Raw genomic sequence first — 27,785 nt, 5'->3', positions numbered from 1 at the left:
TATCTTTTTTATGGCTGAGTAATATTCCATTTGTATATATACTACATTTTCTTTATTCATTCATCCTCGATGGACATTTAGGTTGCTTCCATGTGTTAGCTATTGTGACTAGCGCTGCTATGAACATACGGGTGCATGTATCTTTTCAAATTACAGTTTCGTCAGGATATATGCCCAGCTGTGGGACTGCTGGATCATATGGCAACTCTATTTTTAGGTTTTTATGGAACCTCCATACTGTTCTCCCGAGTGGCTGCACCAATTTACATTCCCACCAACACTGCAGGAGGGTTCCCTTTTCTCCATACCCTCTGCAGCATTTACTATTTGTAGACTTTTTAAGGATGGCCATTCTGACTGGTGTGAGGTGGTACCTCATTGTAGTTTTGATTTGCATTTCTCTAATGATTAGCGATGCTGAGCAGCTTTTCATGTGCCTCTTGGCCATCTGTATGTTTTCTTTAGGGAAATGTGTATTTAGTTCTTCTGTCCATTTTTTGATTGCTAACCTCATTTCTTTTTTTTTTAACTGAACTACTAACAACCATATCTCGTGAAGCGCTAGCAGGAACCAAAATTTCATGTTTTCTAAACTGAGTATCACTGCAAAATATTTCTAAACTTGAACTTTAAAACTTCGCTGATGTCGCCTCTGCCTCCCATTTACCTGGTTGTCTCACTGGGAAGGGGTGTGCACCTTGGTGTCCAGAGTGAGTCCTGACCCAGCTCTTGGCCTCTGTTGGGTAGAAAAGGCTGGACTTCCATGTGAACTAATGAAATCACGTGTTTGTCTTTCAGGTTCAGTATTTCTTCAAGATCTTGGATAACTAGCAGTGTAGAAAGTAAAGAAGTCACAGGTTGCGGTGTTTAGACATGAGTGCATCACACACACGAGGGATGTGTTCATTCTTTTATTGTCCATTGTTTTAACCCGACTGAACACAAGATCGACAAGAGCACTGTACTCCTGGCAATTATGACATATGTTTGTTAGAACATGGATTTTTGCACTGCAGACAACATTTAACACCAGTCTATGGGGTACTGCATTGCTTTTCATAAAGTCCAAAATAAAGATTTATTTTCAAACAAGTGACTTTGGTTTATTTCATACATTACACTTTTTCTCGCAGAAAAAAATAAAATTGTACAACTGCATAAATATAAAATTCTTCCACCATGAAAATGGTCAAAACATTCATAAAGACACAGCACCAGCAGGTGATGCCTCCAGGGAAAGGAAAAAAGGAAAGTGAAAGAAAATGTACAAAGCAAATTAATCAGCCCTATCACTAGCCAAAGTGACGGGCGCTCCAGATCTCATACACAGCTTCAGAACAGACTGGAGGACAGGGGGAGAGAAGTCAGGACAGCACTGAGTACAAAGCACGACACAACCCATCACCTTTGTGTGTGTTTCTGTAGTGTCACTTAAAATTTAAAGGGCAGTTCCCCCATAACAGCCCACCCCACCCCCCAACCCAGACCCAGGAAAAAAAAAATAATAATAAAGACCTAACAAACACCACAGGGAAAGACTATGGAGTGTGTTAAAAAATGCTCATTGATGGGCCATTATCATCTTTGAAAGAGCCAAACCCAAAAAAGGAAAAATAAAGTACCATGCCAGTTTTATTCCCATTGAATATTTACACCTTGGACAGCAAACTTTTTGCTCACGTTAAGTAGAAAACAGATACGATAAAACATGGCTTGAAAAATGACCAGAGTGTGTGCACCGAGAGTACTGTACACTAAATAAAATACACAAGGCAGCAATACTTAGGGGCCAGAAACACTGCTTACTATAAGTCAGTTAGTTATGGAATCATAATTTACAGTAAAAATGGGCACGTCCCAAGGCTCAATTTTTATTTTTCTTTTGTCATTTACAGTAGAATAAATATTTTGTTGCTATTGCTACACTTTAAATTTACATTCTAACCTATTAAATGCAGAAAGCTAGTGTAAAGCATATAGATTAAGTGTAGGTCCCATACGTATTACGGTTTGTTCAAGACTAGTAGGTTTTTGTATCTTTTTAAACTTTTTTAAATGGCTAGTGGGAAAGATTTGTGCTTGTGATCAGCTCTTAACTTCAATTTTTACGTCAAAGCGTCCCTGAAAACGGTCTTTCTCACTGTACCCAATGTTCTCACCATACGCCTTACACTCTATGCGGATCTCCGTGTCCATGGTGAGGTTGGTGAACTGTACAGCCAGCAGGGGCTGCAGGTACTTGGGCTGCAGGAGCTTGCCGTAGTAGGGGTAATACTGCAGCGGGAAACCAGGGTAGCTGCCCAGTCCAAAATACTCCACGGTTCCAATTTTCTCCTTATCTTCGTCTCGCTGGAAACCAGAGAGGAAACGAGATTTTCATGGCTCACGTCCTGGGTGACTATTTGTACTCACATACACATGAGACTCTCAGTCCCACAAAGCAGTCTGCAAGCTAGTGCTGGAGGAAATCGGTCACCCGCTGACATGCCAGCTCAAGCCCCTCGCGGGAGGAGGTGAGCACTGACCATTGGAGGATGCGGGTACCGCATCTCCCACGAGAGGAGAAGACACACTCAGCCTAATCCTTAGTAGACTTGAGAAATGGTCACTAAAAGGATGTTCTCCTCATTGTACAAATGGGAAACTGCAGCAAAAGCCAACTAAGCCTTTCTTCAAGCCAACACAACCTCGTAGAAATAGGGCCAGCACTGAAAGAAACTCTTCAGTGTTGGCCCAGTGGATATTTTCAATGACATTACCTCCAAAAGTTTAACTATTTGCCTTTCATTTTCTTGTGTCCATTTCCTTTCTTGGTGCCAACATAAATTTGAACTGTTTGGAGATTTCCCTTTCTTTATTCTGCTTCTCTCTCTAAAACAATCCATCAGGTACCTGTCTTCAGATTTAAAGGGAATACACATTGATGGTTGCCTTAATATTTCAATATTTTTTTTAAAGAAAAGCCAGAAGCAATTTTTCAATGTAAAATTGTCAATTAAAAAAAAAACAAAAAAAAAACGTTGGCCTCAAGCTTTTAACACACCATGTGAGCCAGAGAAGCACTTATGTGGGCTAGTTCACCTCTCAGTTCTGTAAAACAATATTCCAACTGATTAAATTCAGATATTTCAGTTTCTTGTTCCAGTGCAGAAACTGATAGATGTTTTTATTCTTGTTACATATTTCTGTTCTTTTAAGAAGTTTTACCCAGTGTAGCTACAATGCAATCGGCTGAGACTGATTCCTGGAAGCAGTGCTTCTTATTTCCCATGTTAAAGATTTACCTCTCATTTAAAACAATCTCATTCATTCTCCCCTCTCTCCTGCCCCACCCTCAGTAACTCCAAAGGTCTCCTTACCTTGCCAGTGCACAGAACAGGCAGGACGTATGGATTATACTTCATCACTGGGTAAGTCTCCAAGGACTCATTCTTGGGAGGCTAAAAATAAAACCCATGTTGGTCAGTAAGTTTGTAAATAGTTCCTTTAACTTCTGAAAAATAAAACTAGCTTGTAGCCCAAACAAGTACACTTTGGTCAATTGAAATAATAACCAAACACTTGAGGACAGCAGAATGAATGACTCTCCTAACCAATCTAGGAAAGGTCATGCTGTGATTTTCTTGAAAATAAATGCCCAAGTTTTGTGACCACTACAATTAAACTGGACCACTACAATTAAACTCTCTTCATGAGTAGCATCGTTTGCACAGGTCGACATCAGCTCAGCTCAATAACAGGGACGTTATAATTAGGACACAAAAGGAGCTAAGCTGTGATGCAGCCCAATACTAAATGGAACTTCTAATGGCAACCCATTATAAGCTTTATTCAAGGACACTGAAAAATAAGAGCCAACTCAGAAATAATGCTCTCTTCTCATTTGCTAAGATTATAATTAGATGGAAAGGTTGGTTGACATTTCTGTTTTTATAAAACTTGGGCTTTCCTCCCAAGCCATGAATAAATAATGCCATCCTTCTCCCTCAAGCATGCCTTCTTCAAGTAAGCTTTCCTTTGTTTTTTTTTTTCCTTTTTTCTTCTTTTTTTAAATCTCCAGTGGAGGCCCTGTCATTTAAGTCCCAGTTTAGTTAGGCAAGTCCAGCATGTAAAATAGATAAAAGTGGCATTGCCCTCAATGAAGGGGTCTTGTGAAGGGGTGACTCCATCGAAGGGACCCATAGTACACGTTGAAAATTACTGCTGTAGTGAAATATCCAGGGCCTGCCTTCCTAGATCCCTGGCTCAAATCCATCTCAGGAGAAGTGTGACGGACACCTACCCCCTGGAAGACGACAGTCACTTGCCTACTCACATCAGCAGAGTATGTGAGTCCTGACATGAGATGTCACACGTACGTAGCCTAATCAAAGTCAGATAAAATGGACAATTCTCTATATGAGTAAAGGACTATTTTTGGTACTACTCTTTGTTTTGGAATATAAGAAAATGATCATCTAGATTTGATTCTTGGAACTTTCTGCCAGCAATAGATTTCTCTTGAAAAATATGAAGAGAAAATACATATTGATAAAGAAGTTACCAGAATCTATCCTCAGGGAGTGAGGGAACGGGCACATCAAGTAAGATGTGGAGTACTGCAATCTCTGTAATTCTAACAACAAAAGAGCTGGGGATTTGGGATGCGGGGCTGAATCAGAAAGTGGCAATGGATAACCAAGGGGAATCCAAAGGAAAAAAAAAAAAAAAGACTGAAAAGAAAGAGTAGCTGAATTCAGCACTTTAACAGAATATCTTTATAAATATGGGAAGAGATGTGAATCACAACAGACTCTGTGGGGGACAAATATCATTCAATGTCTATGAAAAGGAATTATCAAAAGTGAGGGATTCAGAGAGCAAACATCACAATTAGTCCTTTGGATACACTGCACCAATTCCTTTCGTTGCCAAATAGCTTGTTTATCTTGGTGAAGAGTTTCCTAGCAATATGAATATCAACTCTAAGTGTGACATAATGGCTCTCACCATTTGCCTTCGATTACCTCCTAGTCTAAGTGGAAAGAAGATTAAAATTCTGTTGAGAGGTACATTAATTTCTGTAGGAGATCCAACAAGCCAGCCAAGCAAATAAATATCAATGCACCCACTCTTCCATTTTTGCCTCTGGTGGCAGTAAAGGAGTTTTGAAAGTAACTGTATCCTTCAGTTATGTTAATAAAACTTTTCATCTCTACATTGATTTTCTTTTGAAAATATTATTCATGGGTAACAAGCATTGTGGAAATAAAGAGCATATAATAGAAAGTTAATGAACAAAAGAGCCAGATTCCAGAAAGGGAGTAAGTTTGTTCATATAACTCTGTATACTGCAGTCAATTCCTATCAGAACCAAAAACTACCCTCTTAATGGCAATGCTCTCATGAGCAAATGGGAGAAATTTTCTGTAAGAATCCATGCTTAAGAGAAAAGGACAGCATTTTTTACTTCATGAGCTGGGGGAGAGAATGAAATAAGCAGTCTTATAAAAACAGAAATACACCCATACAATTTTTTCTTCTAATTTTAAAGAATTGCTACCATCCCACCAAATGGTGAGCAAAGGCAATTTGCAATTTTTCGATGATCTCTAGTAGTATTTACCCATTGTAAGTTGCAATAATGGCAAAAGCCAATGGCATGGTTATAAAAGTTCAAACTCGACAGTATTCAACTTCTAATTTTGCAACGAAATCTTCAGAAAAAAACAAAAAAACATTTTTTCTGATGACCAGATAATTATTTCAGATTACCGGATATTTTTTTTTTTAAAATACTGTGGCTCCTAGAGTACCAAAACCTGAGTATGACTGTACATGCAGGTAGGTTTTAAATTTAAAGATATCTTTTTCTCTTTTTTACTTTCAAAGAGTTTACGTTATAGAATTACATTATAGAAATCCAGAACAGGGCCACAGGACTTACTTCAGAATTTGGCTTTGCCACACAGAATTTCTCTAACTTTAGGAAGTGAGATTAATGACCTAACCCTAAGAATTCCAAGGTGGCCACAGAGGTTTTCAGTGTTACTCTAAGTAATCAGGCTTCAAAACTGTCACTGAGTATCCTTTAAACGTCTGTTAGGGTCTCTTTTCATACCAATTAAGGACTACATCGAATTGTGAATGGCTCATCTAAATTCTATGATTTAAAATATTACTTGCCTTAGGTTTGAAGCCCAAAACTCGGTTGAGCTTTATAATGACACATGGTTTGCCCTCTTTGTAGCCGTAAGTTTCATCATTTATTCCAGAGCAATTTCCCAACCATTCAAGCTTGAACCTGCAGACTTTTCGCTCTCCTCTTTCGTTGTTAAATTCTCCTCGCTCTTTGAGTTCGCTGGGCACATCTGAAAATGCAAATGCCATTTTCCCATTGTACCAACAATTCCCTGAGCACCACTGAGAAAGGACAGGGCTCTCTTCCTTGTCACGATGACTTATTCTAAGACAGCGCTATCCTGCACTTAATGTATTATATCACCTGAATTAAGAAAGGATTTCCAGCAAGCCATCTCTCATCTCTCCACTGACCTTAAAAAGGTATTTTACCAAAAGCAATAGCCAGTACCAAAGCTTCACAGTGCTCGATGAGCAGCACATGATGTTTGGTCTCTGCCGATATTTCTTTCTTTAAATAATGGAGGACTCCACTAATTAGAAGACTGAAAGGAAACTGGATCTCTCTTCATGAGTAGCATCGTTTGCACAGGTCGACATCAGCTCAGCTCAATAACAGGGACGTTATAATTAGAACACAAAAGGACTGCCAATAATTTTCAGAACTGGAAGTTTCATGGTTGGGATTCCTCGGAGCTATGCCTTAATTAACATGTTAAACAGTAAAAAGGGAGTAGGAAAGAATTGTTTTTCCTTTTCAACCACCATTCAAGGTTTAAAAAAAAATTTTTTTTGAGTTTTTATCTTTTAACACTGAGTTCTTGTAAGCATTTGTTCAACTGAGAAACTGTATTGTTGCATTTTTTATTTCAAAGCCAGAGAAAGAATAAATGAGAACAGAATTCAAAGTTAAAACAAAGCATCCTGCAGGAAATGGATGCAAGTACCATGCAAATACCATAAATTATATATATACTTTTAAGTCCACAAATTAACTATTTTCCCTTCAAATAGTAAAGTGCCTCAATTCAGTCCATCTCCTGAGAAGTGATTCACTCTAATTATCTATCATACGGGCCTTTTAATTACTACAAAGTAAGATTCATTTAAATTCTAATGAGAAAAATTTAGTGAAAGAGTTTCTTTTAAATTACTAAATTTAAATTACTAAATCTTTTCAAAATGACTTAAAATGGCAATTCACCCCATATTACACAATGGTCTGCCATTTAAAGAACTGGAGGTGATAAATGCTTGAACTGGATCAGAAAAACTGGTATCACCTGGTAACTCAGAGTGGCATCTTGTTTTGGTAGGCATGACAACAAGGCTGGGAAATTCACACTCCAGGTAGCAAGGAGGAGGATGTGTGTTCCCGTCAATGGCTTAATGAAACTAAGAGCCACTGTTTACATTCATCAGTCATTCCCTTATCCATATGATCAGCTGCCTAAGACATATTTCATTATCCATCCCGGCCAGGGTCTCTCAAATATACCCTGACCATAAACCCTCCTCCATCAGTATCAGTGTGGTTATAGCTAATCACACCAAAGGTTCATTTTGGTGACAGAAGGTCCTGTGAACTCTTCTGTAGGGGCCAGGGGTTTGGTGGGGAGGGAGGGGGGGCAGAAATCTGGAAATATAAGCAATTGTATTTCTCAAAATCAATGGATGTAAGAGAATCAAATCTGTAACTGTGGTCTTTGAGTCTGAGTAGTAAAAACAGAGATATTTGGGAGTGTTCTAAAGTAAGACACCTTTCAAATACAGGTAAAAGTAATACTTGAGGCTATACTGTTTATTTCACTGTATCCAAGCCTAACCCATAAAGTGTTTCTGCTTTAAAACAAAAAAACAAAAAAACTATCCTCTCAGTGTGGCCAGAGTTCAATCTTTTAATTATTTCAGGAGTATCTTTCAATCATTAAGTAACAAATAGAAACAGGAAATCAGAATTAACCAACCACAAACATCCAAAATATGTCTACTTACTGCCACAATCTTCAAAAATCATATCATCTTTCTGGGCCGAATCTTTGTACTTCTCCAGGAACCGAACTATGTTCAGCACGTATGCCTCATAGCTCTTGGGATCATTAGGACGAAAGGCAATTTCAGTCTTTTGGATCTGAGGAATCTGTGTTAATCCTAGAGTAGGTAGAAAGTTAGAAAAACACAGAGAAAATCATGAGTGGGAAGGTAGTCGACCAAGATACTTCAAAAGCTGACTCTCCACGTATAAAACGTACTTCGCTAATCCCAGCTGACTAAAAAGAATGGTTTAAATTCTCTCTCCTGGGAAATCCTTCCTCTGGCATTTAGGTTAAATACCTAAGTACCAATGACTATGTCTTGATATCAGATGTCATTTAAGTTCCCCAGCAATGTTTCATGATAAGCGTATCTGTTTTTTTATGAATGAAAACACTTCTTGCACAGAAAGGTTAAGTACCTGGCCCAAGGTCACAGAGGAAGTGGTGGAACCGGAATTCTAACCCAAGCACGTGGTACTCTGAAGCCTGCTATCTTTCCATTCCTCCCTTGTGCACTGCTAGCAAGCATCTCACGCAGGTGGCTTTCCCTTTCCGAACTGCACGTAAGACCGAGCACAGACATCGTCTTCCATACTCCTTTTAATCAATTCACTTATGACCACTGAAAATGCTACAGACTCAAGACTACTCAGTAGAGACATTTCTTTGGATCTTTTAACCTAAACTGCAGGAATATGGAATTTATGTGCAGTTACTACTCCTGCTTTCCATTCCAAACATAAGGGGTTATTCTGAGCAAGTCAAGTGCCAGCCAGGGTAAAAACCAAAGTATGTGTACCTTGGATTTCCGCTCTTTAATGGACTTTTTAGATTCTTTAACTTCTAAAAGCCTCTGTCATTCACAAGACTTCCTAAATAGATATTTGAACAACACTACACAACACTATATCCAAGATAGTGGGTGGAGAGTCAATCACAACGGCATTCTATTCCAGGACGGCCAGATAAAATATAAAATGCATGGTTAAATTTGAATTTCAGATAAACCATGAAAAATTTTTTATGTAAGTATCTCTCGTGTAAAATTCAGGACATACGTACATAAATTATTCATGGTTTATCTGAAGTTCAAATTTAATTGGGCCTCCTGTATTTTTATTCGCTCATCTGGCAACCCTGTTTGAATCCCCACTCCCAGACCCGCCCTCTTTGTGTTGGGCAGGAAAGGCGCCTCATCATCACAGTCTTTCAGGGTCCCTCCATCGCTCACCTAGGGGCTGGTTCAACACGCAGCCTCACAGACTGCAGACTCCACTCCGGCCCTGCCAAATCCCCATCTCTAAGGGTGGGACTTGGGAATCTCTGCTTAACAAGCTTGAAGAGATCCTTAAGCACCCTTGGTTTGAGAACCACTGCTTTAGAGAATTAGACCCTGAGGGTGGCAATCGTGATGTGGGTATGAAGATAATGACCTAATCAAAGTGGAAGTGATGGCCAGAGTGAGACCAGACTTCAGTAGGGCCTGGGCTAAATGGCCGTTATTTTTTCTCGTCATTAAGGATGGCTTTGAGCTTCAAAAGTAGTGAAATAATGAGGGGAGGGGGGACCAGCTCAGGGGGCTGAATGGGCAGGTTCTTCTGTGCTTGCAGTTCCCTAGAGGAATGGAGACGATGGGAGATGAAGACAAGGAACGTGAGGGTCTGGAGTCAGGCAGAGAGGGTGCCCGAGACAAACTACAAGTGACGTTAAGAATCATCTCGGAAAGGGTGATGGAGAACCTGAAGAATTTCAGGGGGAAAAAGCTGTCAACAGTGATGGAAATGAGTCAGAGAGGAAGCAGCAGAAAATCTTCAGTTAAAAATAAAGGTTACTGGGGCTTCCCTGGTGGCGCAGTGGTTGAGAATCTGCCTGCCAATGCAGGGGACACGGGTTTGAGCCCTGGTCTGGGAAGATCCCACATGCCGCGGAGCAACTAGGCCCGTGAGCCACAATTACTGAGCCTGCGCGTCTGGAGCCTGTGCTCCGCAACAAGAGAGGCCGCGATAGTGAGAGGCCTGCGCACCGCGATGAAGAGTGGCCCCCACTTGCTGCAACTAGAGAAAGCCCTCCCACAGAAACGAAGACCCAACACAGCCATAAATAAATAAATTAAAAAAATAAAAAAATAAAGGTTACTACAATTAAAACATTTTTTTTATGATGCTCACAAACCGTAGAAAACTGTATGACTTAAACAATTTAAATATACCCTAAAAAATGTTTTTCTACATTATTTAGTTAGAAACCTGGCATTGTGATTATTTATGGTACAAAGAGGCCACGAGATAAAGATGATAGATACGTGCAAACATAAACAAAGTAAAATAAACAGAGGTGAGTAGAAGCTTTCACTGGGACTTCCTGCCTGAGCTAGTAGGGTAAATAGGGCTTCCCGGGCTGAAATGCGGAATGTCTGGGAAAGAGGGTCATCGCTGGTTTGGGTTGTAAACAAGACATTTAAGTCAAGGTGACTTGCTTGGACCTGGGAAAGTGCAGAGACAGGCCCAGAGCCAGAGGTTTAACAGAACTCGGGGATGGTATGTTCTCCCAGAATAACCCTGGAGTCAGGAGAGAACAGGGCTTTGAGGGACATTCACATGCGAGGGGCCGCAGCGCACAGGGCAGCCAGAGAACTCAGAGGCAAATGCCTTTGAATTTGTCAGGCAGGAGGTTTGCCTCGAACCTGGTGGCGAGGGTGGTGGGCAGAAATGGACTAAGAGAAGATCTATGTGCGCAGGGTTAAACCGCGTTTGCAGGCTTGGGAAGGAGAAGGCAGGAGAGCGGTAGACAGATGAAGGGTGAAGAAGATGAGAGCAACCGGCAGAAGCCAAAGGGCAGCCTCGCCTCATCTTCAGGTAGGAAGAAGGCGGGGAAGGACCGGCTGGCTGACGGCAGGGACATCAGTGTGATGAGTCAGTCATGCCAGCCATGGTCCATCTGCAGAGCAGGTGACGCAGCAAAAAACAAAACGCTAACAAAACGTCAGTGAGCCTGGTGTGAGATTTGGAGCATCTCACCCAACAGGTTAAAAAGAGGAAAGTGACCCTAGAAGGTCACACTGAGAGTAAACACGGTAGGACCTAAATGGCAAGGTGAGGGTCACACAGGTCAAGGGTTCCCTCTGGCCTGGCTTCAGCTCTCCTCCCCAGCAGTCCGCCTCTCACTTTCTGGGCGCTTCTGCATCCCTCTTCCAGCAGCTGTTCTATCTCCTGGATGTGTGTGCGAGGACGAGTGATGTACCTCTCAGATTCTCCCAGAGAGAAAAGGAGAGCAACAAGAGGAGGTGGGATTCTGCAGCGTGCTTTTCATCCCCTCCCCAATGCCAAGTGCAGGGTCTCCACTATTAAAGAGACCAGGTGACATGTGGGAGACCCCAGGCATTAGCTCCTTTCACTCAGTGCTGTGGGCCCTTCACTACCAAAAGGGTACTGCTAGTGAGTGAATTCTTCAGCAGACTAACGGAAATATAGATATTATTATTACATGCACAATGGTACCCACTGGCCCAGAAAAATGTTATACACAGTTGGTCTTGTGTCTACCAGTTTCCAAGAGCCCAAACCCTTCAGAGAGTTTGGCATATGATCTAAGCCCTGTCAAGCCTATATGTTACCACATGAGAGAAAAGAGGATCAAGCACACCTGAAGAATCTCTACTGTGTTCTGTACAGAGAAGCATCAGAAACTGGTGAAACTGAGAATGCAAGAGGTGAAATGGACAGTTAAGCATTGGGTCTTACAATCCTGTGACTTGCCCAGCTGGATTAGACCTTGGGCCAAAGTCTCTGCCCCATCCTTTGCATTTTCAGTGCCATACAACCTTGGCAAAGGGAGCCCAGGAATGATGGGTCAAGCCAGGGAGCTCGGCCGTGTCTCGCTCTCTTCTGTAAAGTTTCCCTCTGGAATCTCTGAAGGATCGCAGAACTAATATAAGCCTTAGTGACTATCCTTTTAAGATACCTAACTTCTGATCTAAATGTTGCTTCCAGAAAAGCATGAACCATTTGGGTTGAGGTCATGCAATCAGCTTCTCTCGCTAAACCCTCACCTATGGAGCACGTACGTAAATAATACACAAATATCCAGGAGGCCACCCCACAGTCCAGGGTGGCCGTTGCCTCCTTGGTATGCCCTTCAGCCCCTCCTCACATTTCTGAAGGTCCCTCACTCTTTCACCCACCATCTCTGCCTCCTCTCTTTTCTTTGTCCAGAACCTGCAGACCTGAGAATTCCTCTTCCTGGAAGCTATGATCAATCCCCCGGAAGGTTCTATTCTGGATAATCTTAAAAGCTCTGATGATCAGAGACTTTCTCTAAACCATTAGGAAAAGTCCTAGTCATTTCCTTAAAGCAGTTAGATACTTACAAGAGGCAGATGAAGGACCCTTGACCTGATATCTAAATCCTTTAAACCATTTACTTTACATAATCAGACTAATGGAAAGAAGGGATAGAAAGGATTAGGATTGGATTTGGCAACTTCTTTATTATCTTGAGTCCACAGGCAAATTCCTCAAGCCTGACCCTCTCCAAGGACACACAAATCCCATCTTGCCGACTGGCCTTCTCATTAGTTGTTTTCACGCTAGGTCAGATACTTTCAGCTGTCCCTCTCCACACTGCCCACTCCTTACAGTCAGTTAGTTACAGCTCTGGATAAGGACGAGCTTTGTTTGCAGTGGTAACTCCCAGAGGCCAAAGATAGCAGAACACCCAATCACTAGCTTGTAGTTTCAAATTATATTCCAGGAAACAGATCTAACCTTTTGCTTCTCCAGTCTTCTGAACTTGAACTGACATTAACCATGCTGGGCTCTGTACAGCTTTGCCCTGATCTGACCATTTGCCTTAAATTACAGATTGATTATTATCAAATAAAGCCACCTGAAAGGATTGAAATGAGAATCTGGATATGTGAAATTTTAATATTTGGTTTTTCATGAGTATGTCAGCTTAACGTAAGATTTGAAGTTAACATAATAATTAAACAAACAAACAAACAAAAACCCTTTGGCTTTGCATTTGCTTTTGAGTTACACTGGCCTCTCCTTGGTTCCCCATCTCCTGAGAAACAAATAAGGAAAACACTCAATCTTCGGCTTTAGTAGGTGTTCATAGCAGGAGGGGTCAGGGCAAGTAAAAGAGGGAGGGAAAGGAAAGAGGAAAGAAAGGCTTTTCATTAAGAAAGAAGTATTTTGCTTCCAATTAGGTTTATAATGTAGCAGCCTTATAATTTCTCCATCTACTTGTGAGTCTGAAGTACGTAAACTAGAATGCATTCATTTTAACCTTCTAACAGTTACTCAAAGGGAATCCCAAAGCACAGCTGCTTGTACCTGTCATTTACTACATCCAATAAATCACTAGGCCAAATACTCTAAATAGGTATCATTTTCCACAGAAACCTCCAGGAGGCAAAGAAATGCTTATAAAGGTAGCCATGCACACAATACAATACATATATATCATGTGTCTCCTGCACATTCCAAGTGGAAAAGTAATTTTCAATTAAAAAAAAAAAAAAGCTGGGGGTGTGTGATTTTATACACAGTCATACCTTTCTAGGTACACATATATACATATATACACACATACATACATACACACACACACACACAAATTTTACCCCTTCAAGTGCCACTAAGATATTTATGGGTTTTGATTGTTGTTTTTAATTTTTATTTTATATTTTACCTCTGCATGATTAATATCAATTTACCTAATAAAATACAGGGAGAGCACAGGAAAAAAGGTGCCACTGTGCCTTCTGGAAACCGGTAGCCTAAGCCTCACCTTCTGCCTCAGGTTCAGCTTTTGACTGTGGCCTGGGATCAGCTGACGTCAACCCCCCTACCTCCAGGCAGGGTCACATCTACCCTCCCAAACCCTCAAGAAGCTGCTCTTTTTGAAGAAAAGTCTTAGAAAGATGGGTTGCTGGACTTTCTCTACAGCCTATTTGGATGTTCAACAACCCTCAGTGTATGGAAATCTTTTCTCCTAAGCTACATGCCATGCACACTGGTTGAAGGCCCTTCTCTGTTTATGGAATCACCCTTTAACATCAGATTTTTTTTCCTGAAGTTGTATGATCATCTTCAGGTGAGCAGAATTATTTAGTTCAAGGGCTCTACCTTAGATGTGCACAGAGTTTCACAGGGACATATCTTCGATATTTTGTATAGCTCATTATTGTGCTTGTTCCCAAGAAGATAAATGACAACCCCTTTTATAATGGGAAAATATAAATAGTCAAATCCTACTATTTTACGTTAATTATGCTTTTTTATCCAAGGCCAAACTGAAGAACAAGCACACATAGTATTTTGACCTGAGATATAAAATTTGCTAGGTGACCAGTACTATCCCAAAACAAGACACCATGTTATCCAGGATATTCGATGATGTCTATTCACGCGTGTATGTGGGGAAAGATACTTTTCTGGTCGGAAGCCACTAGGTGACGCCTCCCCACTCCCCTTCATCTCTCCAACTTCCCTCTCGTCTTGTCTGTGTCAGATACGCTCGAGTCCTGGGATCACTAGAATGAAAGCACTGAACAAGCACAGACATCAAGTGCAACCCAAGGTATTCTACCACAGACATGGAGATAGACATGGAGGCCGTGAGGCTGGTGCTCTTTCCACTGCCGTCCTCCCCGAGCCCTTCCCTCAAGTGAGCGCAGCGGAAAAACCCTACGTGAAGCTTCACAGATCCATCTCCCCCTACACCCACCCTCATCTCTGCATGAAATTTATTACCTGGTCCTATTCATCACAGGGCTCTGCTCTGCTCACTCATCTAAAATCAGCGTATGAACGAAGACACATTTTTTGTGTGGCTCCAAGAACAGTTTTAAGTTAATTAGTAGACTTCCTGTGTACCCGAGCTGACTTATTAGTTGTACCCTTGTCTTTAGACATGAAGAAGTGGGTGAGTTGTGGAGGCCAAACAGCGAGGCTCACCAAGGAAGGGAACTTGGAGTTTGCTACTCTCACCCTTTACCAAACTACAACTCTGGGCAGTAGCTTCCAGAAATCCTAGCGCCACCAATGCCAGCTCATCCACAGCCTTAAACTCTGGGAGTAGGTTGGCAGGACCCATGTGAGGGAGGGAGGAGAGGAGAGGGAACTGAGCACCAGGCGGGCCTGGAGGGCATCACATATTTATCGTGTCAGCTCACAGATCAATGGAATCTAACGAAATAGCTGAAAAACACCTTGTTGGCACTTTGAAGTAACAATTCCTCTGAAGCATAAGGAAGCCAAATATGTCCAATTCCCCCTTTGAAATTTAAGTGAAAGAGAGTAACATGGGTGTAATGCAGCTTGAAAAAAAAAAAATTAAGCAATTCTGAGCTTGATATGATGACTTCTCAAAGATGTTACGGAAAAACCCAAATGAACTTTTTTGGCCAACCCAATACGATGAGATTGGAATTACAATGCCTTCTACCTTAATGGATTTGAAGACAAGATGTTTCCCTCTCCCAATCAAGATGAAACGGAGTCTGCTGGTGGTGGCAGTGTGGGCTGCCGGTCTTGCCACCCTGTTTATTCTTCCGCCTTGATGCTGGTTACCATCTCATGGTAAATATGACCCTTTAAAAATGAATTCTTCCTGCACCGAGCCATCTTTACTTCAAAGCAAAACAAAAAAACCTGTCCACAACTTAACAAGGAAGAGAAGAGTCCACATATTCATACCTGCTTACCAGGAAGTAAGGCAGCTGGGAATCTCCCTGGACCCCCTGACACACACACTTTGGTTCATCCCACTGTGGCTCCGTGAGCATGGGGTGGGGTGGGGCAGCAGGGATGGAAGAGGAGACTTTTCCATTACACCACTGGCCAGGCAGCGAAAAGTGCAGGGTCAAACCAGGGACGGGGCCTCGTGGGCGTGACTGTGTGTGGGAGTGGGCACGCTCGTGTGCCTCCTGCCCTCTCCAGCATGCTGACAACCATGTCTCTCTCCAGATCCAACACCGTTAACATGGTGAGAAGAGATGCCACTGCCCAACCGCTGAGGACTTTCCTAAGAGGGTCCCCCAGGGAGGAAAGCTTGGCAGGGGCTAACCCAACACCTGTGGGTATTTTAGAAGAAGAGATAGCAGAAGCAACACAATGTCACGTGAACATTTTTCTTAAAACATGTTTCCTAACCCAACTTCTCCCGAACACTTTTCATGGAAAGCCAAGATTCTATTACCTTCATGAAAATCTTAAGTGTTATATCATCTAAGTGTCAAAGCATCTCTATCATCCAAAGCCTGGAAATACTGAATTCAATATCCAAAAAGAAGAAACTGCTGCTTCCAGTGAAATGGTAGGGCTATAAAAATAGAGGTGGGCTTTCCTGGTGGCGCAGTGGTTAAGAATCCGCCTGCCAATGCAGGGGACACGGGTTCGATCCCTGTTCCAGGAAGATCCCACATGCCACGGAGCAACTAAACCCGTGCGCCACAACTACTGAGCCTGCGCTCTAGAGCCCGTGAGCCACAACTACTGAAGCCCGCGCGCCTAGAGCCCGTGCTCCGCAACAAGAGAAGCCACCGCAATGAGAAGCCCACACACCGCAACAAAGAGTAGCCCTGCCTCCCCTCAACTAGAGAAAGCCTGCACGCAGCAACGAAGACCCAATGCAGCCAAAAAATAAATAAAACATAAATAAATTAAAAAAAAAAAATAGAGGTGGCTGTTAATAATGCCACCTAATGCCACTAGGTTTGCAACTATAAAGTACTGTTCACTTTACATACATTTATCATCTCTTTTAACCCTTACAGGTATTATTCCCATTTTATAGATCAGAAAATTGAGGCTTAGTGAAGTTAAGTACTATGTAGAATGGTGGGACTGTGTCCAGCTCCACAGCCCCTGTTTGTCATTCTCAGGTCAATTTTACTGGGAACCTATGTGTCGTGGCTTAGGACCTCAGGGGCTGCTTTCATATTTAGGTTAGGCAACGTGAAATTGCCAACACGTAACCATTTTTGACCCACAAAAATAGTAAATTAATATGTTTCAACATAAAATCTCAGTAGCCCTTGCCTTCCAGGTTGAGTAGGCAGATCTGTTCCAATATCTCATAGCAACACAACTTTGTAAGACATTATAAGCAGTAATGGCCACCACTGCTCAGGGCAAGAAACCGTACATGTCATTCATTTTTTTCTTACATTTTTCTTCCGTTTGATGATTTAGTCCTTACTCTGAGACTTTTGTGTTTAGCCCAGCATCTTGTCAATTGTTACGGACATATCGACCCAAATGTACTGCACAATTGCCACTGCTTAATTTGGCCACATTCACACATGTTATTTAGAAGAGATCTGATTACTAGGTATTCCAGTGTGAAAAGGGCAGTCAAAACCCAGTTTGGCCAGGTCTGTATTCATGACTCAAGTTTATCTAATAATAGCATTAATAAGTCTTTATATCTTTAAATGATGGACCAGCTCTTTCACACTCACTAGGTCCACTTGACTTAAATATACACTTTTCTCCCTTTAACTGTCATGAAAATAGAGGCTTAGAGATATTAAGTTGAAGTCAAAAAATTGCCAGGGTATCCTTCCAAATATTCCTTCAGTTTGTGGCCTGAAGGACGAGTTACTGCCTACCAAAAATACAAATTCTTAAGATCTGCTCTGAAAGATGCCAGGAGGAGGGCTCAGGAGGGTCCCTCAGAGCACTCAGGGAAGAGTCCACGGGCTGCCCTTCTTGGCAGCAAGTGCTCTGCCAACCTGGCCTTCCGGTTCAAAGGCCACTATCATTTTCAAATTAATACCATGTCCCTAGGAAAGGTGAGGGTAAAAGGGAGCTTGGCCTAGACTCTCCTGGCAAGGTGATGGGTGAGGGGATGATGAAAAGGAGAGACACAGAAGTGACAAAGAACCCAAGGGACAGGGCAGGGAGGATGGAGGACTGAGGAAGCACTTTTCCTGTGACTCAGACCAAAGGACAGGAATGCGTATTTCCAAGATGAGCCACCAGCATTCCTTTGGAGGAGTGACGGTTGGTCAGGTCAGTCCAACTGCTGTGAGGACACTGAATATAGGGCTGGAAGGAAGGGGAGGGAGGGAAACGGAGAGAAGGCACCTCGGCCAGTAGAGTTTCCAGGCAAGGTCATTTACAAGCCCTTACGTAAAAGGTCCAATTCTCTGGCTATTTCTTTTTGAAAGTGAAACTTCCCTTTCTGCAAAGAACATGAAGAATATTTTTAATTTTATTAAAAGAGACTGACTCCCCAAAGTTTATATAGTCAAGGACTAGTTTTTAAACCTAGGAAATTAAAGAAAATGCTTGACTTTGGGGTCACCTTTGACTTCGAGTATACGAATTATTAGAAAACGGCATCATGATTGAAAATTAGCTTTTAAATGGCAAAAAAAGAGAAAAAATAAAAGGTCTACACAAATTTAAATTATGACTAATGCTACCATAAAAACTCTAGCAGAAGTGAACATGAGGGACATCCCTAGTGGCACAGCGGTTAAGAATCCGCCTGCCAATGCAGGGGACACGGGTTCGAGCCCTGGTCCAGGAAGATTCCACACGTCGCGGAGCAACTAAGCCCGTGCGCCACCACTAATGAGCCTGCGCTCTAGAGCCCGTGAGCCACAACTACCGAGCCCGTGTGCCACAACTACTGAAGCCCGCACGCCTAGAGCCTGTGCTCTGCAACAAGAGAAGCCACCACAATAAGAAGTCCACACACCGCAGCGAAGAGTAGCCCGCACTCAACGCAATTAGAGAAAGTCCACGTGCAGCAACAAAGATCCAACATAGCCATAAATATAAATAAATAAATAAATAAATTTATTAAAAAATAAATTAAAAAAAAGAGAAACCACAGCAATGAGAAGCCCGCGCACCGCAACGAAGACCCAACGCAGCCAAAAATTAATTAATTTTTTTTAAAAAAGTGAACATGAAAAGACATACTATGCTTTACTGTCACAAAAGCCAGAGTCCAACACGTTTACTTAAGATCCTACATTTCACTGTACAAACCAGAATTCTGGCTTCAACCTTTCCATAGACCCACCTCTTTTAGGAAACAGTTGCTGGAAACTGGGGATTATTAAGCAGTCATTTTATATACGTACATGTTCTCTTTTTTCCCCTTCCAAAATCCCCTAGATCTAAATTTATCTGGAAATATTTAGGGGTTTTCTTACAGTAGAGGCCTACTTGACTTGGGGCTAAAAACCAGTGTTTTCCATCTCCATATTCTGAAGATTTTCTTCCGAGAGACTTTCTCATGCCCAAGGAGGAGGTGGACACGACAGGGCCGTGACTGGCGGCCGCACCTGATCAAGGCTGCTCAGTCCCATGAAGACAGCCTCAAGATTGTCACCTCAATACAGCTGTTACTAAACCGTTGCCCAGGGAAAGTGTAGAGGGGACGCGTCATTACCACCCCCAGCGGCAGGCAGCCTCAAGGTCACTGACAATGTGAGAACCCGGAAGTTATGCAACGTTTCCTCTCTCCAGGTCCTGACAGTGACTTTTAGATGAGCCAGACAGCACAATCACAAACAGAACAATCGGCTGTGGCTGCTGTCTCGTCCTTCTGTCAGCGTCAGGCATGAGGGCAGTGGGTCTCCCCAGGGTTTAGTGACCAGCGTGGACATGCGTGTGTACAGGGCACGTCACTCAACAGTGACAGCACCCACATCGCCGCAGGGCACTCATGCGGCAGTTTGCATTTCTCTATGATAACCTCTTTGTCGCCCCAAGTTTTCAGAGCTAAAGGAGACAGTGAACCTGCAAAGGGGGCCCAGAAAGCCAATAAATAAGACTCCTATTAAACAAACAGGCATATATATTGAGAAGTGAAAAGAGAGAGTGCCTTTGTTCAAGGTCAAGTTGCCCGTCAATAGCGGGTGGAAGAATGGACCCCTGAAGTCAGGGCTCCTCTCCCTGGGAGCAGGTGGCCATTTCAGAGCTTCTCATCATCCCTAAAAATAAATTAACCTTTAAAAATGGGAGCCAAAGTGGTTTTTTAATAGGATTTATCTGAGTCGTAGGCCCCTCAAGCAAGTGAAAAATGTGCATGAGAGCTAGAAAGGCCCCGTAATGATCCCACTAACCAAGCCCTTGGGTGGGAGGGACGAGGAGAGCAAGGCCGTGGTTGGGAGTCACAGAGGCGGTGAGTGGCAGGCTGGGTAGAGGACCAGGGCTCTTCTCGCTCCCAGCAGAGCTGGGCAAATAAGATGTCTGCAACCCTAGGAGCTTTGCCTGCAGTGCAGGTAGGAGAGCTGGCTGCAACAGATGGAAGTCCTGATTTTTCCTTCCCAGGCTGGGAACCAGCATGACATGGGACCACATGACAGACAATTTTCAGAAGAATGTTTTCTCAATTGAAAAAGTGACGCTCCTTTTACCTCCAGAAGCACTGAGCTTATTCACGTTCTTACCTGGTGGAGCCACTCGGTCCTGATACGTGGGCTTAAATTCACTGATGGTGAGCAGCATCACTTGAATGGTTCCGATGAAGATGCCGGCCAGGCAGCCATAAAATATTACGTAGAACAGAAGGATCTTAACTGCAAGGAGAACAGACAGAAACAAAAAGGCTATGAGGCGGTCACGTGCTCAGAATGCAAGGCAAACCTTCCCAGGGACGAGTGGATTTCCTTCCTGGCTTCCCCTCCGAGCTGTGTCTTCGGAGCTTCCTTTTCCAACATTGGGCAAGAGAGTGCATCTCATTCCCAGACTGTAGGGTAAAAATGAGGGGATGGGCAGCCCTCCATTATAGTGCATGTGTGTTGCGGGTAGGATGAATCCTCAATTAGAACTAAGGTTCTTTATAGGAAACAATTTTATTCCCTAAATTCGAAACAAAATGTCACAGGACTTCCCTGGTGGCGCAGTGGTTAAGAATCCGCCTGCCAATGCAGGGGACACGGGTTCGAGCCCTGGTCTGGGAAGATCCCACATGCCGCGGAGCAACTAAGCCCGTGAGCCACAACTACTGAGCCTGCGCTCTGGAGCCCGCGAGCCACAACTACTGAAGCCCACGTGCTTAGAGCCCGTGCTCTGCAACGAGAAGCCACCACAATGAGAAGCCCGAGCACCGGAACAAATAGTAGCCCCCGCTCAACTAGAGAAAGTCCGCGCAGCAGCGAGGACCCAACACAGCCAATAAATAAATAAATAAATAAATGTTCCGTTAAAAAAAAAAAAATGTCCTGAAGATCATCAATAAAATCTAGGGCTGTGTTTGTGTGCTTATGCAATGCATTTCAAATATGACAACATACTTCCTTAGAGACTGATGTTTTCTTTGCTTGCTTATCCTTTGACGTTTCAATACTACAATCCAGGCTCTGCTGCTTCTCCAAACATTCAAACACCTGTGAGTTTTTATGCTGAGAAAGAGCAATGAACGCTGAGAAACCCAGTGAAGCTCTCCTGACCAAGCACATTGTCTTTCCTTTCAGGGGCACCGAACAAGAAAAAAAAAAAAAAAGGAAGGAAGGAACTGCTATAGTAAAAATGGCAAGCACATTTTTATTTCATCTTCTGACTAGACTCAGACTAAGGACTGACTTGATAAGCGGCATTTTCTTCTCCCCCTAGCTCACAGGACAACAGAATGGAGGCTGAAAAGAGCTGCAAAAGCCAAAAATAAATAAATAAATAACAAACCGAGAAGCCCATGGACTGGAACGAGGCTATCAGTTACTGGTTTACAGGGATTATCTCCCCAATTAGCCGCATAGTAACAGGCTGTACTAGGCACCACCGGGCAGCCCTGTGCCAGCCACTCAATGTGAAGGCAGCAGTGGGAACAGTGAACTGTAGGGTTATCAAATCTGAAACATGACTGCACAAGGAAGCTGTAGCTTACTTCTCAAAACGTTCAGATCTCCTGCATTACATGCTGGGGTCCTTGGGAGAAAGCAACAGAACAAAAGCATCATTGAAAAGAAGTGTAAGAGAGGTGTGTGTGTGTGTGTGTGTGTGTGTGTGTGTGTGTGTGTGTGCGAGGGAGGGAGGGAGGGAGGGAGGGAGGGAAGGAGGTCAGGAGGGAGTGGGTTCACTGTGGCTGGAATCGGCCAGGTTTGCCTTCTCCACACATTTAAAAGCTCAACTTTTCTATCAGCAAATAAATAAATAGTTCAGGGGAAATCATACTCTAGAGTTGTTAAAACAAGCAAAACACACATAAAACCACACCAAAATGCTTAATCCTTTTTCTCCTCTATTAAAAAAAAAAAAAGAAGGAAAAGGGCAAAGACACAAGCAAAGATAAGGAAAAATGAAAAGACTGTACAATCCAGAACTATAGCTACCCAACTCAATCAGTGCTTCCCCGCAGGACAAGGGTTAAGTGCTGCATTCTGTATCCAGGCAGCAGTAGGCAAATGGCAAGGCTGTGACGTCAAGAGATCTGGAAAAATTTTCCAGTGAATGCTCCTAAGAGGTACAAGAGTTGGTATAACACGGTCAGAAAGAGAACTGTTGTATCCTCTTTTTTGCTGCCCTCACCTCATCTTGGCGCTCTCAGCCTAACCACGGAAGCATTTTTATACTCATTCCTTGGACTCCAGATACCTAATTCTAACAATATGAGGAGGTACATAATTGAGGCTACGATTTAAAATACAAATATGATTATGGAAAAACAACTCATTCTGCAAGCACGCTGATTAAATTGAAGGAAATACAGCCTTTCCTATCTGCCCGACACTATACGCTAAGGGCAGTGGGGGATTCTTCTCTTTTGCTCGGAGACGTTACTTGGCACAGTTTCCCCCGTTGGTGCTGTGAGGTCACTTGGTTAGAGTGGACGACGCAGGTGTGGCAGGGCCTATGCAGTGGGCTCACCGACACACAGGCTCAGAAACAAAAGCTGGGCGTACTGTACCAACCAGCCAGGGTGGCACAGAGGGTAAACTTTAGAGACGCTTTTTTCCTTTGAAGCAATACTTCTTCCTTTTAAAAACTACAAGTAATATAGAGGTTTTCCAGTTAGGAAAGAAACAAACAAAGAACGAGTACCCTTCAGAAGGTCACAGGCAGAAGGGAAAATGGCATCTGGGCCCAGCAGTAGATATAAAAACCTACCAACGCCTGTATTAACTTAACAAAAAGGTAGAAAGCACCAGGTGATTTGTGTGCTGCGCTTTCTCCAGCAGGTGACAGGCGAGGCTCCTGCGTCCATCTTGGTGAAAATCTACCTACAAGCAGAACTGAACCAAGGGCAACCTGCCCTGGTCCCAAGGGCATCCACGTTGGGCCCAGTACTAGAAAGGTGGCATTTTCTCCATAGGAGACACAGCTGCTGCCACTCTCTCTGCCTGCAAGAGGCTCTGTCATTTCTTACATTGCCAGAAAGGAGTAAACTATTAATGCAAAATAAAAACCGGATTTTTTAACCCAGTATCTTGGAAAATGGAAGGAAAGATGAGACAAGAGCACCAGTCCTGATGTCTGCATTCATTAATCAGTGTATTGACACTTTGCTGTATGTGGTATCAAGACACAAATATCAACACACTCTCTCTCTCTCATATGGAGGTGTTGCCTTATAAAATGTCAGCTTACAAAACAAGTCGTTCCATACTGCCTTACCCTCTAAAACAAATATTATTCTGGAAATGGAATGAGGAAGGAAAGACATTTTATGAGAGGGAAAAACACTAGAGGGCAAATTTTACAATATGGCTGGGGTCAATGCAGCCCCTGGCCCATGACGAGGCTGGGGTCAGATCATCGTGGTAGGAACCTCCAGTGAATCTGGGAGAAGAGGGCCCATTCGGCAGTGCACCCCTCAGGCCTCACTCGAGTTACCAGGAGTTGCTGGGAGATGGCCCAGGCCAGGAGCTGTTCGCCCTACAAAACACCCAGAGTTCTTCAGGCTTTCCCTTCCACATTAAGAAAACACAGAGAGCTATCTTTCTGCATGAGAAATGATGGCAGTAATCCCACTGAAGAAGAGAGTCTTCCCAAAACAAAATATAGAATACAAGCTAAAAGCCATCCTTTTAAAGACCTACATTTAACATGGCTCAGGGACATCTATGCTTCTCAGCACAGGTATGGGATGAGGTTTCACCTTGACTAACCTTGAAATGTGATGCATTATTAACCCTTTACTTTTCAATCAAAGAGACCCACTACAGGCTGCATTTTTTTTTTTTTTTTCTCTACAAAAATCGTATATTCCAGCTTCTTCCATTTCAAAATGTCAGCCAAGCATTATTTCCCTGACTCATTCTCCTGCCGATGCTCACAGAGCCTTCCAATCAGGAGCACCACATCGGCACCTACCCAGGGCTCCCTTAGTGGCTGCAGTGGTGGTGCTAGCGGTGTCTATGATATGATGATGCTGATGATGATATTAGAGAAGAAGGAGGGGGCAGTGATGCAGGAGGGGGGAGTTCCCTCCCTCTCTCTCTCTCTCCCCAGCAGTCACGACTCTTACAGATTTGCCTACAACTCTGCCCTTCAAAATGACCTTAAAAAAAAATGTCACCCTTCTCGTGTAGAGAGGTGGAAGACAAGTAAGGTATCTAATTTTCAATGGGGGGAAAAAAAAAGTCTATCCAGCCAAGCAACAGGCTGCCCAAAATCTTATAAGATAACCTGCTTCTGCCTTTGTGCTATTTATTTCTTACACTAACCCTTCACCGTAATCAACCCAAGCTACTGATTCTGCATCTCTCTGTAGACATTGAAAACAACCAGACTTTGCCATGTTTTGGGGCCAAGGCTCAGAGACGAAGTCCTGACATGGAGCTTCCTGGGACATTTCTGGGCTGTGATGACTCCAGGGTAGGTCATCGGGGGAAACTCTGGGCATCGCTACGAAATACTGCAGTGTATGGATTCCGCCACCATCACCGCCGCCCTCCCACACCCGCCTTTTGAGGTACATACTTAGACTAGAAGAAAGCTGCTATAATACACAACCTCGCCTGCATTCGATCCGATTACCCTCATGCGGTTCTCTCAGAGCCTCAGATCTCATCTTTAAGGACTTGGGACATGACTATAGGGAGAGGCATATCTAGTCTCCCACAGCCTGACCATTCCCAGGACGGAAGAGCTCAAGCGACGCTCCGATAGACTGCAAATTACCAAGACCGCTAAAATATACATAACCCTCTGCCTGGCGCGCTCCTATCCCCACCCCGCGTCTAGCCCGGGGACTCCGCATTCCGCACAGGATGACAAGCCCAGGCCGGCGCAATCTGAGCAGCGCTCACCACCCGACCCCCTCCGTCCTCTCCAGCGCGCAGCGTGCGGAGTGGTCCGCAGAGCCTGCGCAGGGGACGCGCCTACCGGGAAAGACAAGGCGCTAGGAGCGAGAGCTGCGGACCCGTACTTACACCAACTGCCACCGGTTCTGCCCAAAAACTCCTTCTTCTCCGAGTTCCAGATGAATTTCTTCCAGCTGCCCTCCTCCTTGGCTTTCCCGCGGGCCATGGTGGCGGGTCAGCAGCTGCCGCGGGGACTGAGGGTGGGAGACTGCGGCGTGCGCCCTCGCGTCCTCCCCGGCTGCCGGTCGGCGTCCCCGGCCTGGCTCTCCGCAGGCTGCAACCGCCGCTGCCGCTGCGGCTCTCAAAGTGCCAGACGCGCGGTGGAGGAGCAGAGGCAGGAGGGGGAGGCGGCGGCGGGGGCGGGGGCGGAGAGAGGAGGGAGGGACCGCGCACACTGGGCGGCTCCGAGCCCCGCACCTATTGGTGGGCTCACGGCCGCTCGCGGGCTCTCTTTGGTCCGCCACGCGCTCCTCTTGCCCGTGGGGGGTTCGGGGGCTCCACGAACCCGCAGCTGCCGCTCCCGCTGCCGCCGGGGACGCGTGCTCGGCCCCCACCTCCTGTGACCTCTGCAGAGACAGGCAGGGGACAGGAGAAAGTCAGAGGCAAGAGGACGGACAAACGGGCTGCGGGCCCAGGACTCTGGGGCCAGCCACGAGCCGAGAAATTGGCTGAGAGCGCACGCCCTACCTTTACTATATACCGCGCCTAGGCGGTCGGGCGCCCCGCCCACTAGCGGCCCGGCGGGCCAATCGCCGGCGCGGAAGGGGCGGGGCCTAGGGCCCGAAGGGGAGGGCGCGGGGCCGGCACAAAGGAGCCGGGGCGGCGGCGTGAGGGGCGGGCTGGAGAGCGGGGGCGCGGAGAGGGGCCGAGGGAACGGCGAGCGGCGCGCGGGCAGCAGCACGCAGCCCCCTCCTCGCTCCGGGCTGGGCGCATACTCGCCCTTTCTTTAGTGAGGTGCCCGGCACCTGCGTCGCCCGGCGCCCGGCAGACGCTCGGGGACCCCGGCCCGGCTGTCCAGATCCGGTCCCTCTCGTGCGCTCCCGGCCTCCTTCCGCCGCAGGTCCACCCCTTCCAGGCCCTGGCTGGGTGGGGGAAGGTCACTCCGGGACGCCTGAGAGTCGGCGACTCTGCCCAGCTCCGCCCCGCCTCTCTGCTCCTGCACCTGCCGCCCCCTCCGCGCTCCCAGCCCCTGCGGTTGCAGTTCCGGCCCGTCCCTCTCCTTCCAGGCCAGCCCAGCCGGCAGCCCCGGCTCGTGACTGCCGGGCTGTGCTCCCTGTGGGCGGCCTGAACCACCTCAAGCAGGACGATTGCCAAACCCACCCAGGGCGGCAGCCCGGATCCGGGGTTCGGAACGGGTGGGAGGTGTAGGAGGCGGACCCGCCAGCCCCCAGTGAGTCTTTCTTTCGGAAACCAGTCGCACTGCCTGGCGGCTTACACCAGTCTAGACCCGGGCGACAATGTCTGCACGTGACCCAGCCACCGAGGACTCCCCTTGGCGCCGAATCGGTGGCTGGTATTATCACGGACGTGGTTTTATGCCCCCTCGGGAGTATCGACCACTTTGTTCTTCTATAAAATGCCTGGGGCCAAACAGGATACGGGAAACCCAGCTCAGATGGCGAGAAGGTGCAGGGCAATCCTTGGTACCCTTTATCCCTTCCCCTCCTTTATCCCCTGTGCCTGAAAACCCAAACTCCTTGGTTTCATCTCCCTCCGCTAAACACCTGAACAGCTTCACACGTCCCTCTCAAGGGAGTGACACAGCAGAAATCAGCAGGGGCGCCTCTTCAGTCACTGCAGAGAGGTCCCATCCCCAGGGGGCAACATAACCCATCCTGGAAAAGGAGATTTCCCCTCCCCATATCCAGAAAGCCAATACAGGGGATGCTTGTCGGGTGTCACCTTTCTGTCGCCAAGGTCAACCTGGCAGGTCTAAGGACAACCTTGAATTGATGTAGTACGAGCTCTTTCCCACCAGTCCTTCTCAAGGCCCACCTACCGACCTGGGCAAACCTGAAAATTCCTGAAATGCAGAAGCAGCCACCCATCCACCCAGCCCCTGAGGGGCTGCTACATGTAGGGCTGGGTCAAGGGCAACCTTGAGAACTGCAGTGTTGAGAAAGGAAGCCACCCCCTGCTTTGCCCCTGCAGTGTTTATGTTGGAAAAGCCCCAAGTTGGCGGTAGAACTGCAGGAAGAGGCTGCACCTGCAGATATGATGCCCCTGGTCCCCTCCCAACAGAAGTTACCTCATGGAGGAGTTTCCAGCAGGACAGGTCACTGGGAAGGGCATGTGTTATATTGAGTGCCCGCTGTGTGTAAGACAGAGGAAAACTTGTGAGAAGAATCAGCAAA

The 27,785-nt window shown here is 45.1% G+C and overlaps 2 protein-coding genes across 4 annotated transcripts in view; one reads left to right on the top strand and one right to left on the bottom strand.

The window, feature by feature from the left end:
• The window catches only part of NME7 (NME/NM23 family member 7), a 243,502-nt gene extending 242,250 nt beyond the window's left edge, over positions 1 to 1,252 (top strand). For 2 of the 3 annotated variants that reach the window (XM_036847885.1, XM_036847876.1), the window contains one exon: positions 799 to 1,092. In XM_036847885.1, the coding sequence (XP_036703780.1) occupies positions 799 to 831 (33 nt within the window). In that variant the 3' untranslated portion in view covers positions 832 to 1,092. Of the gene's footprint in view, positions 1 to 798 lie in introns of all 3 variants that reach the window. The other variant, XM_036847866.1, reaches the window with a different exon arrangement.
• On the bottom strand, positions 898 to 26,099 carry ATP1B1 (ATPase Na+/K+ transporting subunit beta 1). The gene is made up of 6 exons (XM_036847907.1): positions 25,501 to 26,099; positions 20,578 to 20,706; positions 8,116 to 8,271; positions 6,166 to 6,350; positions 3,360 to 3,440; positions 898 to 2,349 (listed from the first exon to the last, which is right to left on the bottom strand). Exons 1-6 carry the CDS (start codon positions 25,595 to 25,597, stop codon positions 2,086 to 2,088), a joined length of 912 nt encoding a protein of 303 aa, XP_036703802.1. The 5' UTR covers positions 25,598 to 26,099; the 3' UTR covers positions 898 to 2,085.
• Between the last annotated feature and the right edge of the window lie 1,686 nt (positions 26,100 to 27,785).

The sequence above is a fragment of the Balaenoptera musculus genome, chromosome 1 (genome assembly GCF_009873245.2).
Source record: "Balaenoptera musculus isolate JJ_BM4_2016_0621 chromosome 1, mBalMus1.pri.v3, whole genome shotgun sequence".
Lineage (NCBI taxonomy): Eukaryota > Metazoa > Chordata > Mammalia > Artiodactyla > Balaenopteridae > Balaenoptera > Balaenoptera musculus.
The sequence above is the reverse complement of the archived record's forward strand: the minus strand, read 5'-3'. Positions and strand labels throughout refer to the sequence as shown.

Bases quoted from the DNA above. Each gene is read 5' to 3' on its own strand.
- ATP1B1 (XM_036847907.1), bottom strand. From the start codon at position 25,597: ATGGCCCGCGGGAAAGCCAAGGAGGAGGGCAGCTGGAAGAAATTCATC. The intron at 3,441-6,165 runs GCAAGTAATATT...TTTTATTTTTAG, and splicing joins TTTTGGGCTTCAAACCTAAG to CCTCCCAAGAATGAGTCCTT. The intron at 2,350-3,359 runs GTAAGGAGACCT...TCTGGTTTCCAG, and splicing joins CTGTTCTGTGCACTGGCAAG to CGAGACGAAGATAAGGAGAA.